This window comes from Somniosus microcephalus, chromosome 13, assembly GCF_052327205.1.
Source record: "Somniosus microcephalus isolate GS21.2 chromosome 13, FLI_Smic_1.0, whole genome shotgun sequence".
NCBI lineage: Eukaryota > Metazoa > Chordata > Chondrichthyes > Squaliformes > Somniosidae > Somniosus > Somniosus microcephalus.
In genome coordinates, this window is record NC_140999.1 from 184,024,544 (window position 1) to 184,040,840 (window position 16,297).

Below are 16,297 nucleotides of genomic sequence, written 5' to 3' on the forward strand. Positions count from 1 at the left end.
CTTTAAAGTTACTTGATGGTAAGACTCCTTTTTCTTACATCAAGGCATATTCCCCAGACGTTCACCTTCAACTAAAGTTAGAGATAGCTGAATTATATAAGGTGCTTAATTGGGTCTAAAGGTCCAGGCTATCTCTCTCTAAAGGAAAGGAATGACTTGAAGATGTTACCGTCTTCCAGATAGCACTTTTAATAAGTTTAACTAGACTGTAACCTTCCGGATATTATGAGGGTCTGAAAACCCCCCCCCCCCCACCCAGAATTTTGCAACTCCTCACAAAAAGAGTGTACAGAAATTGAGTTTGCGAGTTTGATACAGAAATACTATTTGAGGCAATTCTAAAAATATATAGATTTATTTAAGAGCCAACATACAGTTAACAGCTGGTGAGTCAATCGCGACTTTAACAGTTCAAAATACAAATAGCTTACATTTCTTATTCTCAGAGATCGTTATTCTCAAATCTTAACTTCGTACATTTTTACATTTCTTATTATTTCTAATCCAGAATATCCACCAAAATCAAATCAGAGTACCTCTTGATCCCCGAGACTCAAAGAGTTAAAAACTTACAGAGCCTGCCTCTGAAGTTGAGAACCGCTTGCCCCTTCCAGCGACTTCTGACTTTCTATTTGAAAGCTCTATTTTTATACTCTTTTTTAGTGGTTTATTCTTTGAAGTTTTCTGCTGATGTAAGGTAATTATCTCTAGTCATCTTCTGTTGAATTCTTTCTAATCTTACTGTCATTTCAGCTGTTAACTTTCAGAATCCTGTCTGCTGTGTAAGTGTTTCAAAAACTTATCATAAAAAATGGCTATTACAGATTTATCTCTTTGATGCCATTCTTACAAAGGACTTCAATTCAATTCTTAATATTGGCTTAACTAGTTATAATCAGACGTTGTGTCTCCTGTTTCATTTCCAATACAAAAACCATGTGATTGCTTGGTGTCATCTATTGAAGTCATATTTTCAAAGTCTTCTGTTTTGTACCTTTTACAATATGTAAATCAAAAACACTTCAACTAGGGTGTTTGTTGCATTTCTTAGCTACTTCAATTGGTTGTATATATAATCGTGTTTCCTGTTTCTCATTTGATGTTACTTTTATCAAAGGCACATGGTTTTTTAATGTTCTGTGTTTCTGTTCAAAGTATTAGTTTTTAACACTTTACTTGGGCATTGCTATTGTGCTGGTTCCAAACTGCAGACTCCTTGGAAGCAAGCCTTTGCTTCTTCAATAGGGCCTTTGTCTCAGTATTAACAATCAATTCCCATTTCAAAAGCTTATGTGGTGCTTACAACGTTTGTGTTAACACTTCATCTTATCTCAGAAGCCTGTATTGACAGCTTATGTCATTGAGGCTTTTTAGATTTTTAAACCCAGTATGTCATGTTTTAATAATATCAGAAATCTGTTCATAGAATGGTGTATTTTTCTGAAATATGGCTTTTCCTTTACACCTGCCTCTACCACCCTTTCAGGCAGTGAGTTCCAGACCCCCACAACTTTCTGGGTGAAGAAATTTCACCTCAAATCCCCTCTAAACTTTCCACCAATTACTTTAAATCTGTGCCCCCTGGTTTTTGACCCCTCTGCTAAGGGAAAGTTCTATCCACTCTATCTGTGCCCCTCATAATTTTATACACCTCAATAAGGTCTCCCCTCAGCCTCCTCTGTTCCAAGGAAAACAGACCCAGCCTATCCAGTCTTTCCTCATAGCTAAGATTCTCTACTCCGGCAACATTCTTGTAAATCTCCTCTGTACCCTCTCTAGTGCAATCACATCTTTCCTGTAATGTGGTGACCAGAACTGCACGCAGTACTCTAGCTGAGGCCTAACTAGTGTTTTATACAGTTGAAGCATAACCTCCCCTGCTCTTGTATTCTGTGCCACGGCTAATAAAGGCAAGCATTCCGTATGCCTTCTTAACCACCTTATCTACTTGGCCTGCTACCTTTAGGAATCTGTGGACATGCACTCCAAGGTCCCTTCGTTCCTCTACACTACTCAGTGTCCTACGATTTAATGTGTATTCCCTTTCCTTGTTAGCCCTTCCCAAATGCATTACCTCACACTTCTCCAGATTGAATTCCATTTGCCACTGTTCTGCCCACCTGACCAATTTATTGATATCTTCCTGCAGTCTACAGCTTCCTTCATCAGTATCAACAACACAGCCGATTTTAGTATCATCTGCAAACTTCTTTAATCATACCCCCTATATTCAAGTCAAGATCATTGACAGATACCACAAAAAGCAAGGGACCTAGTACTGAGCCCTGCGGAACCCCACTGGAAACGGCCTTCCAGTCACCAAAACTGGCGTAAATCTGGCACTCTGAGGATCGGCCGCCCGTTGTGGAAACCGCCCAGTTTTCATCTCCGTTGACTCCACCGAAAGTGAAAATCGGGCGGTTTTTCTAAAACTGGCGGACGGTCCACAGCGTCAAGTCAGAAATCTCACTTGGAGCGCAGCGAGTTGTTGTGATCTGGAGCGGGCTACCTGAAAGGGCAGTGGAAGCAGATTCAATAATAACTTTCAAAAGGGAATTGGATAAATACATGGAAGGGGAGAAAATTTTGCAGGGCTCTGGGGAAAGAGAAGTGGGGGGGGGGGGCGGTAGTAGGACTAACCGGACAGCACTTGCAGAGAGCCGGCACAGGCACGATGGGCAGAATGGCCTCCTTCTGTGCTGTAAGATTCTATTCTATAAGACAAAGACAGCGACTGGAACATTACAAAAAAAAAGCAAAGAGATTGACAGTAATTGCAATGATAAACACAGTGAGAACAATTCTAAATGACCATGGTTGTCCTGGTAACGGGCCCTGCAAGATGCAGTTGGAGTGTTGGTTGCAGAAGAACGTGCAAAGTAATAATTGGTGACATGGAGCGAGTTCCTGCTGTCTTCACCGTGTGAGAGAACTGATTTCACATGTGGCTGGAACAATAAGAGGGCTGAAGCACTCAGAGTTAGCAGCTATAGCGCTGAAGTCGCACTGTGAGCTATCAGTCATTTTTAAATATTTGTTCTCGAGATGTGGGCGACGCTGGTAAGGCCACATTTTCTTGCCCATCCCTAGTTGCCTCGAGAAGGCGGTGATGAGCCTTCTCAAACCCCTCCGCTGTCCTTGTGACGGCTCTCCCACAATGGGAGAAATCCAGGCTATTGTCCCAGGGCCGATGAAGGAACGGCGACGTATGTCCAATGTCGGGATAATGTGTGACTTGGAGGGGAACTCAGAGATGATGCGGTTCCCAAGACATTGCTGCTTCGATTCTGCTCTGTGGTAGAGGCTGCAGGGGGCTGTCGAAGTAACCCTAGTGAGTTGCCATAGTGCATCCTGTAGATCGTACGTACCGCAGCCACAACAACAACTTGCGTTGATATAGCGCCTTTAACAGAGTAAAACGTCCCAAGGCGCTTCACTCGCGCGCTATCAGTTTTGGCCTCTTGCAGATCCCCGATTTTCATCGCTCCACCATTGGCGGCCGTGCCTTCAGCTACCCAAATATTGCTGTCAAAATAACAGTGAGGTGAATGGTGCTGCCATTATTTATGCACAAATGCCACAGCGACTTCAGGCGAGGGAAATGCGCAGTTAAGCGTGGAAATCGACTAGTTGCTGTCCGAGATGCGCCACTCTGCCGTTAGCTTCAGAAATACAGTATCTCGCTCTCTGGATCCCCATTCAAAGCATTGAGCGGCGTGAGGTTCCTGTACTTGCACTGTGGCTACGAACTAAACTCACAGCAGAAAGTTGAGTCAAGTCATTTTACTCTAAGCATCTTTTTAACAACGTGATAACTGTTATTTACTGCCAGTCAACCTCTCTGGTGCTGAAAATTAATTATTGCAAGTATGGAATTTCATTCCTTCAAGTTTTAGTTGTTGGAGATTTTAAAAAAATTAAAATTATTTTTCTTTTTAACTTTTTCTTTCTGTCTGTCTTCTCTCTCTTAATCCAATCTTTCTTTCCCTCGCTTTATTTTTCTTTCTGTACTTGATTTGACAAGTGAAATTCACCCACTATAGCTTACCCTTCCTGCTCAGTCCTTGCGCTGTTAATTTCACCATCCTGCAATCTGATTGGTTAAGGAGACACACAGTTGCTTGCCCTGTTCACTGGGATCCCAGGTGCCCTGTCGAGGGCGCCGTGCTCTTCCCATCTCCCACTCTCGGCAACTTGCAGCGCGAAATATCCACGACATTGAACGGGCAAGAGCAAGCTGGGGTTGTTCTTAGAGCAGTGAAGGTTAAGAGGAGATTTGATAGAGGTGTTCAAAATCCAGAATGGTTCTGATAGAGCAAATAAGGAGAAACTGTTTCCAGTGACAGTAGGATCGATAATCAGAGGACACACGTTTGAGGGGATTGGCAAAAGAACCAGAGACGATGTGAGGGAAAACCTTTTTTTTACATAGCGAGTTGTTGTGATCTGGAATGCACTGCCTGACGGGCTGGTGGACACAGATTCAATAATAACTTTCAAAAGGGAAATGGATAAATACTTGAAGGGAAAAAATTAGGGCTATGGGGAAGAGCGGGGGAGTGGGATTAATTGAATAGCTGTACCAAAGGACCAGCACAGGCTCGATGGGTCGAATGGTCTCCCTCTGTGCTGTTTCATTCTATGATTATATGATTCTATGAAGTCTAACTAACTGCAGGCGTCGTCCGTTGACCAGTTACAGCAAATTCTGGGTCAATGAAAATATTCAGAAGGTGACAAGAAGCGATTACAGAGCATGGACATGGGTTTGAGCTGGGTACAGGGGTACAGAAGTTTAAGCTGCCCTTTAGGGTAATATACTGTCAAAGTACAGTAATTAATGAAGCTTTGAGATATCAGTGAACAATTAACCACAATGTTTAAAAAGTAAAGCTTGCACATTCATTTAGAAAGAAAGAAAGATTTGCATTTATATAGCGCCTTTCACGACCACCAGACATCTCAAAGCGCTTTACAGCCAATGAAGTATTTTTTTGGAGTGGAGTCACTGTTGTAATGTGGGAAACACGGCAGCCAAGTTGCGCACAGCAAGCTCCCACAAACAGCAATGTGATAATGACCAGATAATCTGGTTTTGTTATGTTGATTGAGGGATAAATATTGGCCAGGACACCGGGGATAACTCATTAACCTCATACAATATCTTTAACTATTCAAGCAAAAAACTGCTTTGCAATTAGAAAGGGAAGAATGTAGAACTTCCAAAATAAAGTCCCTCATGAAGGGGGAATAAAGTTAAAGTGAACAGGGAAAGGCTGTTCTCACTAGTTGATGGTACAAGGACTAGGATTTAAGTTTTTGGGCAAGAGATACAGGGGGGATGTGAGGAAAAACATTTTTACGCAGCGAGTGGTGAGGACCTGGAACTCGCTGCCAACGGAAGTGGTGGAAGCGGAGACACTCAATGTTTTCAAGGGGAGACTGGATAGGCACTTGAGGGAAATAAACTTGCAGGGCTACGGGGGATAGAGCGGGGGAATGGGACTGACTGGATTGCTCTACAGAGAGCCGGCACGGACTCGATAGGCTGAATGGCCTCCTTCTGTGCCGTTATGACTCTATGAACGAGTTTCTATTACAAAGTGCTTTGAGAAACAGGCCATTCAACCCAACTGGTTCATTCTCCACACGAACCTCCTCCCACCCTCCTTCCTCTAACCCCATCAACATATCCCTTCTATCCCATTCTCCCGCATGCGTTTATCTAACTTCCCCTTAAGGGCTTCTATACTATTCGCCTCAACCACTCCCTATGGTAGCGAGTTCCACATTCTCACCACTCTCTGGGTAAAGAAGTTTGTCCTGAATTCCCTATTGGATTTCACAGAATCACAGAAACCCCACAGTGCAGATAGAGGCCATTTCGGCCCATCGAGCCTGCACCGACACATATCCCACCCGATCCCCATAACCCCTACACCAACACATATCCCACCCTATCCCCGTAACCCCACACATTTTAATCCCCCTAACACTAAGGGTCAATTTATCATAGCCAATCAACCTAACCTGCACATCTTTAGACTGTGGGAGGAAACCGGAGCACCCGGAGGAAACCCACGCAAACACGGGGAGAATGTGCAAACTCCACACAGACAGTCACCCGAGGCCGGATTATCTTATCTTATATTTATGGACCCTAGTTCTGGTCCCCCCCACAAGTGGAAACATCTTCTCAACATCTACCCGATCAAAACCTTTCATAATCTTAAAGGCCTCTATTAGGTCACCCCCTCAGCCGTCTCTTTCCTAGATTCCATTGTATTACACCAACCTTTTAAATAGGGAATTAGATCTTTATTGCTTCACTCCCTCTTTAAACCCATTCAATTCCTCTGGGAATTATTTAATTCTATCAATTGCTGTGAAGGCTTTGCCAACTCTTTCATCCTCCTCTGGCCTGCTCCTGGTGCTCAGATAAACCGGCCTCCCCCGCAGTTGCCATGGCAGCCTTTTCCGATTAAGAATTATGGGTCAGTTATTTACAGTGAGTAATGTAATTTTACCACTAGATTGAACGAGCCTTCAATGGAAAGTATTTTTTTAATAGATGAATTGAAATTGATATTCAATCTTAAAACTGCTTCACGAGGCAAATCGCTCCTGATGTAAAACACATTTGGTGTTGGGTGAATTCAGCCGCTGTAATGCGGGTTGAATCGGGATTCAGTGCACTCAGCAGTGGTTGCGTGTGAGCCAAACCGGCTCTTAGTGAAAGCTTTTCCCTTGGAACTGCATCAGATCCTTGAGGACTATCCTGATGCCGGGGCCCAACGCCCTGGAAACGTGATAAATCCATTTTACTTGAGTTAGGAATTCTGTATGATCGGAGTGAACGAAAATAGGGCATGAAAGTTTATGCATGAACCAGAGTTACATGTAGATATCATAAGAAAGAAAGAACTTGCATTTCTGTAGCACCTTTCACGACCTCAGGACATCCCAAAACATTTTACAGCCAAGGAAGTACTTTTTTGAACTGTAGTCGCTGCTGTAATGTAGGAAACGCAGCGGCCAATTTGCATACAGCAAGCTCCCACAAACAGCAATGTGATAATGGCCAGATAATCTGTTTTTATTGATGTTGGTTGAAGGATAAACATTGGCCAGGACCAACATTCCCCTTTAGCAGTGCGGCTGTGCAGCCACGTGACTGCGCAATGATCTGCAGGTCCCGCACAGTCGGCTCCATGGCATTCTAATGTCAAAAACTGCACATACGCGGTAATTTGACTGGGCTGCCCGCGCAGCCAAAAAAAAATTACTGGGAGCATTGGCCAGGACAGCAGGGAGACCTACCCTGCTCTTCTTTGAATAGTGCCAAGGAATCTTTTACATCCTGAGAGAGCAGACGGGGCCTCGGTTTAACGTCTCACCCGAAAGACGGCGCCTCCGACAGTGCAGCACTCCCTCAGCACTGCACTGGGAGTGTCAGCCTAGATTTTGTGCTCAAGTCTCTTTAGTGGGGCTTATATGTTGACCAGGGGTATGTACACCTGCCTAGTGACCCACATGACCCCTCCAGGCCTATATTCTCTGGGACTCGAGCACAGACACCAACCTCCTGGCTATTGCTGTACAAGCTGCTTCCTATCCCCTGGCTCCGCATTAAAAACAAAATGGTGACTGAAAAACAAAATGGCATCCATCAAGCGAGGCTCCATTTCCCTCCAATTGATTTCCTTGCTGCTGATGCTGAGATGACACAGGTGTCTTCCAACACCCATGATAAAACACAACATAGAAAATAAGCAATGAGAAAAGGCCCTTTAACCCGTGAAGACTTCTCATTTGAACAGACCATGTCCAATTTGCCCTGTCATGGTCTCTTATTTAATTCCCTAATGGAGGTACATTACCGCAGAGAAAAATTCTATAATGCCATGTAAATCTTCCTGACTCCACTTTCCCATCCCTCAGCCACCCACAGAGGTAATGGAAGGGAACTCCGGGATATCAGTGTAACGTTACAAACCACATCACTGAACTCTGACCTGTTATATTCAACAGGTGACATTCCCATGAACCCAACAAAATTTCCCTCTAAAGGACATCTGTGCTTCTGATACCTTTGTTAGGCCAGGGTATTAAGGGTTACAAAACCAAGGCGGGTAGATAGAGTTAAGCTACAGACCAGCCAGGATCTAATTGAATGGCCGGACAGGCTCGAGGGGCTGAATGGCCTCCTCATATTCCTAAGTCCCTAGGATATTCTTCAATCCCATTCTTTATGAGACATTCAACCAGCTCCATTTTTTAAACAAAAAAAGCTGATTGACAAACCACAACTACTTTTGGTGATTTTGCATTCTGAGAGGGATGTTATCAGAGTCCAGTTGTACTCTCAGGGAAGCTTCATTGCTCCCTTGAAGGCAAAATAGGAAATGTTACATTGTTGTGCTCTTCATGATCTTCCTGAAGGTATACTATCCAAGGATTACAGTTAATGTTTGCATTTTAATCTTTCTGCTTTCAGATATTCCGGCGAGCAGACAAGAACGGTGAGTCAACAAAATATCATATTTTAATAGTTTCTGTCGGTGTCCTGTGTGTCTGATGTTACAGGGGCAATTGACAGTAGAACTATGGGGAGCTGTATACTAACTCTAGAGGGCCTGATTTTAATTCCTCCCCCCCCCCCCCGTCCCCCCCCCAACCAACCTGTCAGAAAGTGGGCAGGAAGCCAGTTAAAATGAGGCCAGTCAGCTACCCACCCCCCCTCTTCCCGCCGTGTCCCGATCTAAAACTACTCTTTTGGGTAGGCAAGCGGAACACCCGCAGGAAGGAAACGGGGCTGTTTCTTAAAATATGCCGAGCGGGGCCCGATTATGTCATCAGGCTTCCACTGCAATCTTAGTCGGAGGCCTGAGTGGAGGAGCAGTGACGGCTTCACCGTCAGGTCTGGCCTGCCGGGAGGGGGGATTCCTGAGCCGGAAGAGGTCCAGGAAGGTAACATTTTTTTTTAGTTTAGGTTTACTTGTGGGCCAGGAGGAAGAGGAGGAGGAGTGCCCTTCTGGGCCTCAGAAGGAAGCTTTGGGCTTTCCCTTGGCCTGGGCTCCCCCCCCCAACCCCCTCCTTTCCCCGATCACCTCCAGAGCCTCCCACCCCTCAAATGACTCCGCCTGAATTCCCGCTCCCGCCCGCCGGCCGGCCGGCCAGGTAATGGATCTGGCCCAGTTCGGGCGGGACTCAGGGAACATTTATGGAAATGAGGACTGGCCGCTTCGGGGCTCACAGGCATTGTACCCGCCTCCCCCTCCCCCACCCTCAACACCCCACCCCCGCCATTTAAAATCAGATCCTATGTGTATTCTTTTTTTATTATTCGTTTATGGGATCAGGGCGTCGCTGGCAAGGCCAGCATTTATTGCCCATCCCTAATTGCCCTTGAGAAGTTGGTGGTGAGCTGCCTTCTTGAACCGCTGCAGTCCGTGTGGTGAAGGTGCTCCCACAGTGCTGTTAGGGAGAGAGTTCCAGGATTTTGACCCAGCGATGATGAAGGATCGGCTGATATATTTCTAAGTTAGGATGGTGTGTGTGACTTGGAGGGGAACTTGGAGGTGGCGGTGTGCCCATGCGCCTGCTGCCCTTGTCCTTCTAGGTGGAAGGGGTCACGGGTTTGGGAGGTGCTGCCGAAGAAGCCTTAGATCGTTGTAAAGTCTACCAAACACTCTGAAGACATCGGGATAATTTGACGGCCTGGCTTGTCTTCTTCTTGCAGATGATGGTAAATTATCCTTTGATGAGTTTAAGGCCTACTTTGCGGATGGCGTCCTGAGCACTGATGAGCTGCAGGAGCTGTTTCACAAGATTGATAAGCACCGCACTGAGTAGGTACCACCCTTGCTGACAAATTGGCAGCAGCGAGCCTGGCGAGTTTGGAAGGGGATTTGTTGCGCATTGTCCCTGAGCCACTACTGCACACAGTGGTAGTACTGGGGGGGCGCGGGGGGCATGGGGGTTGATGTAATAAAACTCACTACACACTTGGTTTGAGCATAAAGCAAGGCTTTAATCAACTTGTTTCAGAACATGGAGGTCTAGTTGTACTTCACTAGTTCCTTGTCTTACAAAATGTCCCTGGGAAAGCTGGGGCCCACGCCCGGGTATTTATACTCCTTGGATGGCGCCACCAGCTGGCCATCCAGCGTTATTTCACGAGTAGTTTCTTGATGAATGATGAGATTTATAACAGGGGGCGTGGGGTGCGCGGGGGGTAATTTGGGGGGGAGTCGGTGGTTGGATGAAACACCCACCCACCCAGCAATGTTCCCTCTAAATATTTTTTTGTGTGTGGGTGTGTTACCTTTCAGTTTGCTGCCACACGCACACAGCTTAGAGGGAACATTGCTAACCACAACTAATTCTAATTCCCACCTCCCTCCTTTCAAGACAAAGATCAGTAATATAAATCGATAAACGGGTTTGGGCATCCTTTGTTTTTCTGTCTCAGGCATGGAGTACATAGGATATCCGGCACAAAAACAGACCATTTGGCCTAACCAGTCCATGCCGGCGTTTATGCTCCACTCGAGCCTCCTCCCGTCTTTCCTCATCCAACTCTATCAGCATAGCCCTCTATTCCCTTCTCCCTCATATGCTTGTCTAACCTCCCCTTAAATGCATTTATACTATTTGCTTCAACCACTCCTTGTGGTCGTGAGTTCCACATTCTCACCTCTCAGCCTTCTTTTTTCAAGAGAAAAGAGACCCAGCCTGTTCGTCCTTTCCTGATACATATACATAGAAACATAGAAATATAGAAGATAGGAGCAGGAGTAGGCCATTCGGCCCCTCGAACCTGCTCCGCCATTCAATGCGATCATGGCTGATCATCCAAATTCAGTACCCTGTCCCTGCCTTCTCCCCATATCTCTTGATCCCTTTAGCCTTAAGAAATATATCTAACTCCTTCTTGAATATATTTAATGAATTGGCCTCCACTGCCTTCTGTGGTAGAGAATTCCACAGGTTCACCACTCTCTGGGTGAAAAAATTCCTCCTCATCTCTGTCCTAAATGGCTTACCCCTTATCCTTAGACTGTGACCCTTGGTTCTGGACTCCCTGATCATCGGGAACATCCCTCCTGCATCTAGTCTGTCTAGTCCTGTTAGAATTTTATAAGTTTCAATGAGATCCCCTCTCATTCTTCTAAACTCCAGCGAATACAAGCCCAATCGACCCAGTCTCTCCTCATACGTCATTCCTGCCATCCCAGGTATCAGTCTGGTGAATCTTCACTGCACTCCCTCCATGGCAAGAACATCCTTCCTCAGATAAAGCGACCAAAACTGCACACAATACTCAAGAGTGTTCCACATATCCCACGAAAAGACAGGCATAGCTAGGATCCATGCGGGTACCCATAGCAACACCTTTGATTTGGAGGAAATGAGTGGAGTTAAAGGAGAAGTTGTTCAATGTGAGAACAAGTTCAGCCAGGCAGAGGAGGGTGGTGGTGGATGGGGACTGGTCGGGCCTCTGTTCAAGGAAGAAGCGGAGCGCCCTCAGGCCATCCTGGTGGGGGATGGAGGTGTAGAGGGATTGTACGTCCATGGTGAAAAGGAAGCGGTTGGGGCCAGGAAACTGGAAACTATTAAAGTGGCGGAGGGTGTCCGAAGAGTCGCGGATGTAGGTGGGAAGAGACTGGACAAGGGGCCTCTTGCATTATTGTTCCACGGAAGCTCAACGTAAACTTGAGGAACAGCACCTCATCTTCCGATTAGGCACTTTGCAGCCTTCCGGACTCAATATCGAGTTCAACAATTTCAGATCATAACCTCGGCCCCTATTACATTTTTACTTATATATTTTTTCCCACCCCTTTGTTTTGGGTCTTCCCTTCCCCCCCCTTCCCTTTTTTTTTCTCTCTCCCACATGGCAGCTGTCTCTCATCCTGCCAGTACACTTCACACCTAATCTGAGCCGTCTTTTGTCTCCACTGTCCTATTACCATCTCGTCTGGTTTTGAATACCTCTTAATGTCTCTTTTACTTCTTTTGTCCTATCGCAGCCCTGCCTTCGATCTATTTTATTTCCTTTCCAGTTTTGAAAAAGGGTTTCGACCCGAAACGTCGACTCTAATTTCTCTCCACGGATGTTGCCTGGCCTGCTGAGTTTTTCCAGCATTTTCTGTTGTTATTTCGGATTTCCAGCATCTGCAGTATTTTGCTATCCCCTTTTTACCTCGCTGTCTTTTCTAAATATGTTATACCCTACAATGTTTAATTCCCAGTCCTGATTTTTCTGCAGCCATGTTTCAGTAATCCCTACTATGTCTGGTTCCTCGCAATGCATGATTGCCTCCAGCTCCCCTCTTTTATTACAGACACTGGGTGCATTGCTGTACAGACAGTTTAACACATTTTTAATAGGATTTCCTCTCACTTTATGTTTAACCATCTTTTTAGACTCCTGTTCTATAACTCTATTTCTTCCCTTGCCATCAATGTCCTCCCTTACTTTATTCTTTCCTATGCTCTCTTTTCTTGTTTTGTTTATAATTATGTTTCTTGTAGATCCCTCCCCACATCTTACTAGTTTAAAGCTTTTGCCACCTCCCTATTTATCCTTTCTGCTAGGACTCGGGACCCATCCCGGTTCAGGTGGAGCCTGTCCCATCGGTACAGCTCCTTCCTGTCCCAGAACAGGTGCCAGTGTCCCATGAAAAGGAACCCCTCTTTCCCACACCAGCCCTTTAGCCACGTGTTTTCCTGATCTGTCTGCTTCTTTGCCAATTTGCACGTGGCTCAGGCAATAATCCAGAGATTATTACCCTCGAGATCCTGCTTTTTAATTTAGAGCCTAACTCCAGATACTCTTTCAGCAGGACCTCCTCCCTGTTCCTACCTATGTCGTTTGTTCCAACATGGACCACGACAACTGTATTTACCCCCTCCCTTTCCAAGTTCTTCTCCAGCCGCCATGAGATATCCCTTACCCTGGCAACACACCCTTCGGGATTCTCGTTCTTGGCTGCAGAGGACGCTATCTATCCCCCTAATTATAGAGTCCCCTATCACTACCACATTTCTATTCTGCTCTTTTCCCCCCTTGGACAGCCTTCTGAGCCACGGTGCCTTGGCCTGCAATGTGGCTGTCCTCCCTGCAGTCTTTCTCCTTGTTCTCACAGGTAGCGAGTACTTTGTACCTGTTGGGCAGGACCAGTGCCTGCAGGACCTCCTTCTCAACCTCTCCTAAATCCCCGCTACCCGGCTCCCAAACAGTCACACCCTCCCTTTCCTGAACCTGTGCTTTCCTCTGGGGTGTGACTGCATTCTGGATAAAACTGTCCAGAAATTCCTCCCCCTCCCTTACGTGTCGGAGTGTCTCCAACTCGCACTCCAGCTCAATGACTCTGAGCCGGAGAGATTCGAGACGGAGACATCTCCTGCAGATGTGCTCGCTCCGACAGTCTCGCTGTCCACAAAGTCTCACATACTGCAGTCCAGACACACAACCTGCCCTGCCATATCTTAGTCTAGCCTTATTTTAATTATTTAATTAGCTAAAGTCTTTATTTAACGATTATTTATAGTTATATTAATTAGTGTAACTAGTCAAGCTATAAAGTTAATACAGTACTTTGTAGTTTCCCGCTCCTAGTTTAAACCACTGTCCTAGGTTAGAGAGGAAAGAGAGGAAAAAAAACCTTAATACTCACCAACCAATCACCTGTGAAGGAATAGCCATGATTCAGAGAAATACACGATACCATGAACAGAATTCTAATATTATGAATAAAAGACATACTGGGTTTAAAAGCCACAAGTCTCAGCAGACAAGGCAGTGAACTGAAATACAGGCTTCTGAAAAAAGATCAGTTGATAACAAAGTTGTAAACAAGCTTTGAAATGGGAATTAGTTAAATATACTAAAACAATGAAAGATTGAAGCAAATCATTGATGCTTCCGAAAGGTCTATGGTTTGCAACCAACACAATGAGAATGCCCAGTTTAAAGCGTGAAGAGCTAACACGTAAAACAGAAATACAAACATTAAAAGAGGCATGTGCCTTTGAAAACATGACATCAAGTAAAGAAACCTGCTGGTCAAATAGTTTTATGTTAAACTTGGATGACAGGAAACACGATTAAATATGCAACCAATTGAGATAGCTAGAAAACAAGTAAACACACAGTTAAAGTGGTTTTGATTTACATATTGTAAATATAATACCAACAAGAAGGCTTTGAAAATATGACTTCAATAGAGACACCAAGCAATTGCATTGTGTTTGTATTAAACTTGGAGCAGAGCGGGGGTCACAATGTCTGCTAAAAACCAGTAAAGCCAATATTAAGAGTTGAATGAAGAATCTTCGATAAGAATGACACCAGCTGTCCTGTGACGTCACTCCTTGTTTTTTTGGAAATCGTCGAAGTTTCGGCCGCTGCTGATTCCGCCTCCAATTAGGTCCGCGCTGCCCGCTCTCCCGCTGTTTTAAGTACCGCCGCCGCTGGTACCGCCTCCAGTTATGAGTTCAAATACCACTAAATGTGACTTGTATGTGCGAAGCAAAATATAGATTCGGTGGGTCTCAGAGGTTAATTGAATGGAACGTGGCATCTCCTCAGTACAGGCGTGACTTGATAGCATCCCGTCCCGTCTCTTGTCGTCTTCACTTGGCTGGATCCTCACCATGGTAAATGTTTCCTCAATTTGTTTCAGCAGCTCTAGGTTTTGGATATTGAAAATGCTTCCTGATGGTGTGGCTTTCTCTTTAAACTTATATTTTTGATTATTAGCAAGGTCAGAATGATCTGAACATCGTGCTTTCCCCCCCCTCCACGCCCCCCACCCCAAATGTCACGATAGCAAAATACTGCGGATGCTGGAAATCTGAAATAACAACAGAAAACGCTGGAAAAACTCAGCAGGCCAGGCAACATCCATGGAGAGAGAAACAGAGTCAATGTTTCAGGTCAAAGACCCTTCGTCAGAACTGAGAAAAAAGCAGGAAATGAAACAGATTAAGAAGCAAGTTTGGGGGCTGGGAAATGGGGGAGGGAATGAAAGAACAAAAGGGAAGGTCTGAGAGGTGAAGAGACATTAAGAGATATTCAAGGCGAGACGAGATGGTAATAGGACAGGTAAAGAGACAAAGGATGGCTCTAGATGAAGTGTGAAATACGCTGGCAGAATGAGAGACAGCTGCCATGTGGGAGAGAGAAAAAAGGAAAAGGTACAAACCAAAAGTGTGGATAAAAAATATATAAAAATATAATAGGGGCCGAGGTTATGACCTGAAATTGTTGAACTCGATATTGAGTCCGGATGTCTGTAAAGTGCCTAATCGGAAGATGAGGTGCTGTTCCTCGAGCTGACGCTGAGCTTCCGTGGAACAATGCAAGAGGCCAAGGACGGTGAGGTCTGAGTGGGAATGGGGCGGTGAATTAAAGTGACAGGCGACCGGAAGCTCGGGGTCACCCTTACGGACTGAACGGAGGTGTTCCGCAAAGTGGCCACCCAATCTGCGTTTGGTCTCCCCAATGTAGAGGAGACCGCATCGTGAGCAGCGAATACAGTATACTAGATTGCAAGAAGAAAAATAATAAATTGCAGGACAACGGAGTATTACAATTTAAACTATTTTAATGAAGCATTAGGTCTGATCTGACTCACAGCAGTACAGCCCCGTGTGGACAAGATGGAGTCAGGACCCCCTGGGTCTTCTAAACAATAGCAGTCCTTACAGATGCCTGCAGGCCAATGACAACCCAGCATGTGATCACATGTGAATATAATAGGTATTCCTTACAGATGCCTGCGGGCCAATGATAAATCAATATGCAAATGTTACAAGAAGTACAAGTAAATCACTGTTTCACCTGGAAGGGGTGTTTGGGGCCCTGGACAGTGGGAAGTGGGGAGGTATAAGGGCAGGTGTTGCATCTCCTGCGCTTGCACGGGAAGGAGTGCTGGGAGTGATAGAGGAGTGGACTAGAGTGTCTCGGAGGGAGCGGTCCCTACGGAATGCTGAAAGGGGAGGGGAAGATGCGTTTGGTGGTGGGATCACGTTGGAGGTGGCGGAAATGGTGGAGGATGATCCGTTGAATGTGGAGGCTGGTGGGGTGAAAGGTGAGGACAAGGGGAACCCTATCGTGGTTCCGGGAGGGAGGGGTAGGGGTGAGGGCAGAAGTGCAGGAGATAGAACGGACACGGTCGAGGGCCGTGTCAACCGCGGTAGAGGGGAATCCTCGGTTGAGGAAAAAGGAAGACATGTCAGAAGCACTGGTGTGGAAGGTGGCCCAATGTCATATGCCAACAGAATC

The 16,297-nt window shown here is 45.5% G+C and overlaps 1 protein-coding gene across 1 annotated transcript in view; it reads left to right on the forward strand.

The window, feature by feature from the left end:
* LOC147108862 (N-terminal EF-hand calcium-binding protein 1-like) overlaps window positions 1–16,297 on the forward strand; it is a 215,929-nt gene that overhangs the window by 98,684 nt on the left and 100,948 nt on the right. Inside the window, exons 2-3 of the mRNA XM_086005780.1 lie at window positions 8,498–8,522; window positions 9,743–9,851. Of these exons, the coding sequence (XP_085861906.1) occupies window positions 8,498–8,522; window positions 9,743–9,851 (134 nt within the window). The remainder of the gene's footprint in view (window positions 1–8,497; window positions 8,523–9,742; window positions 9,852–16,297) is intronic.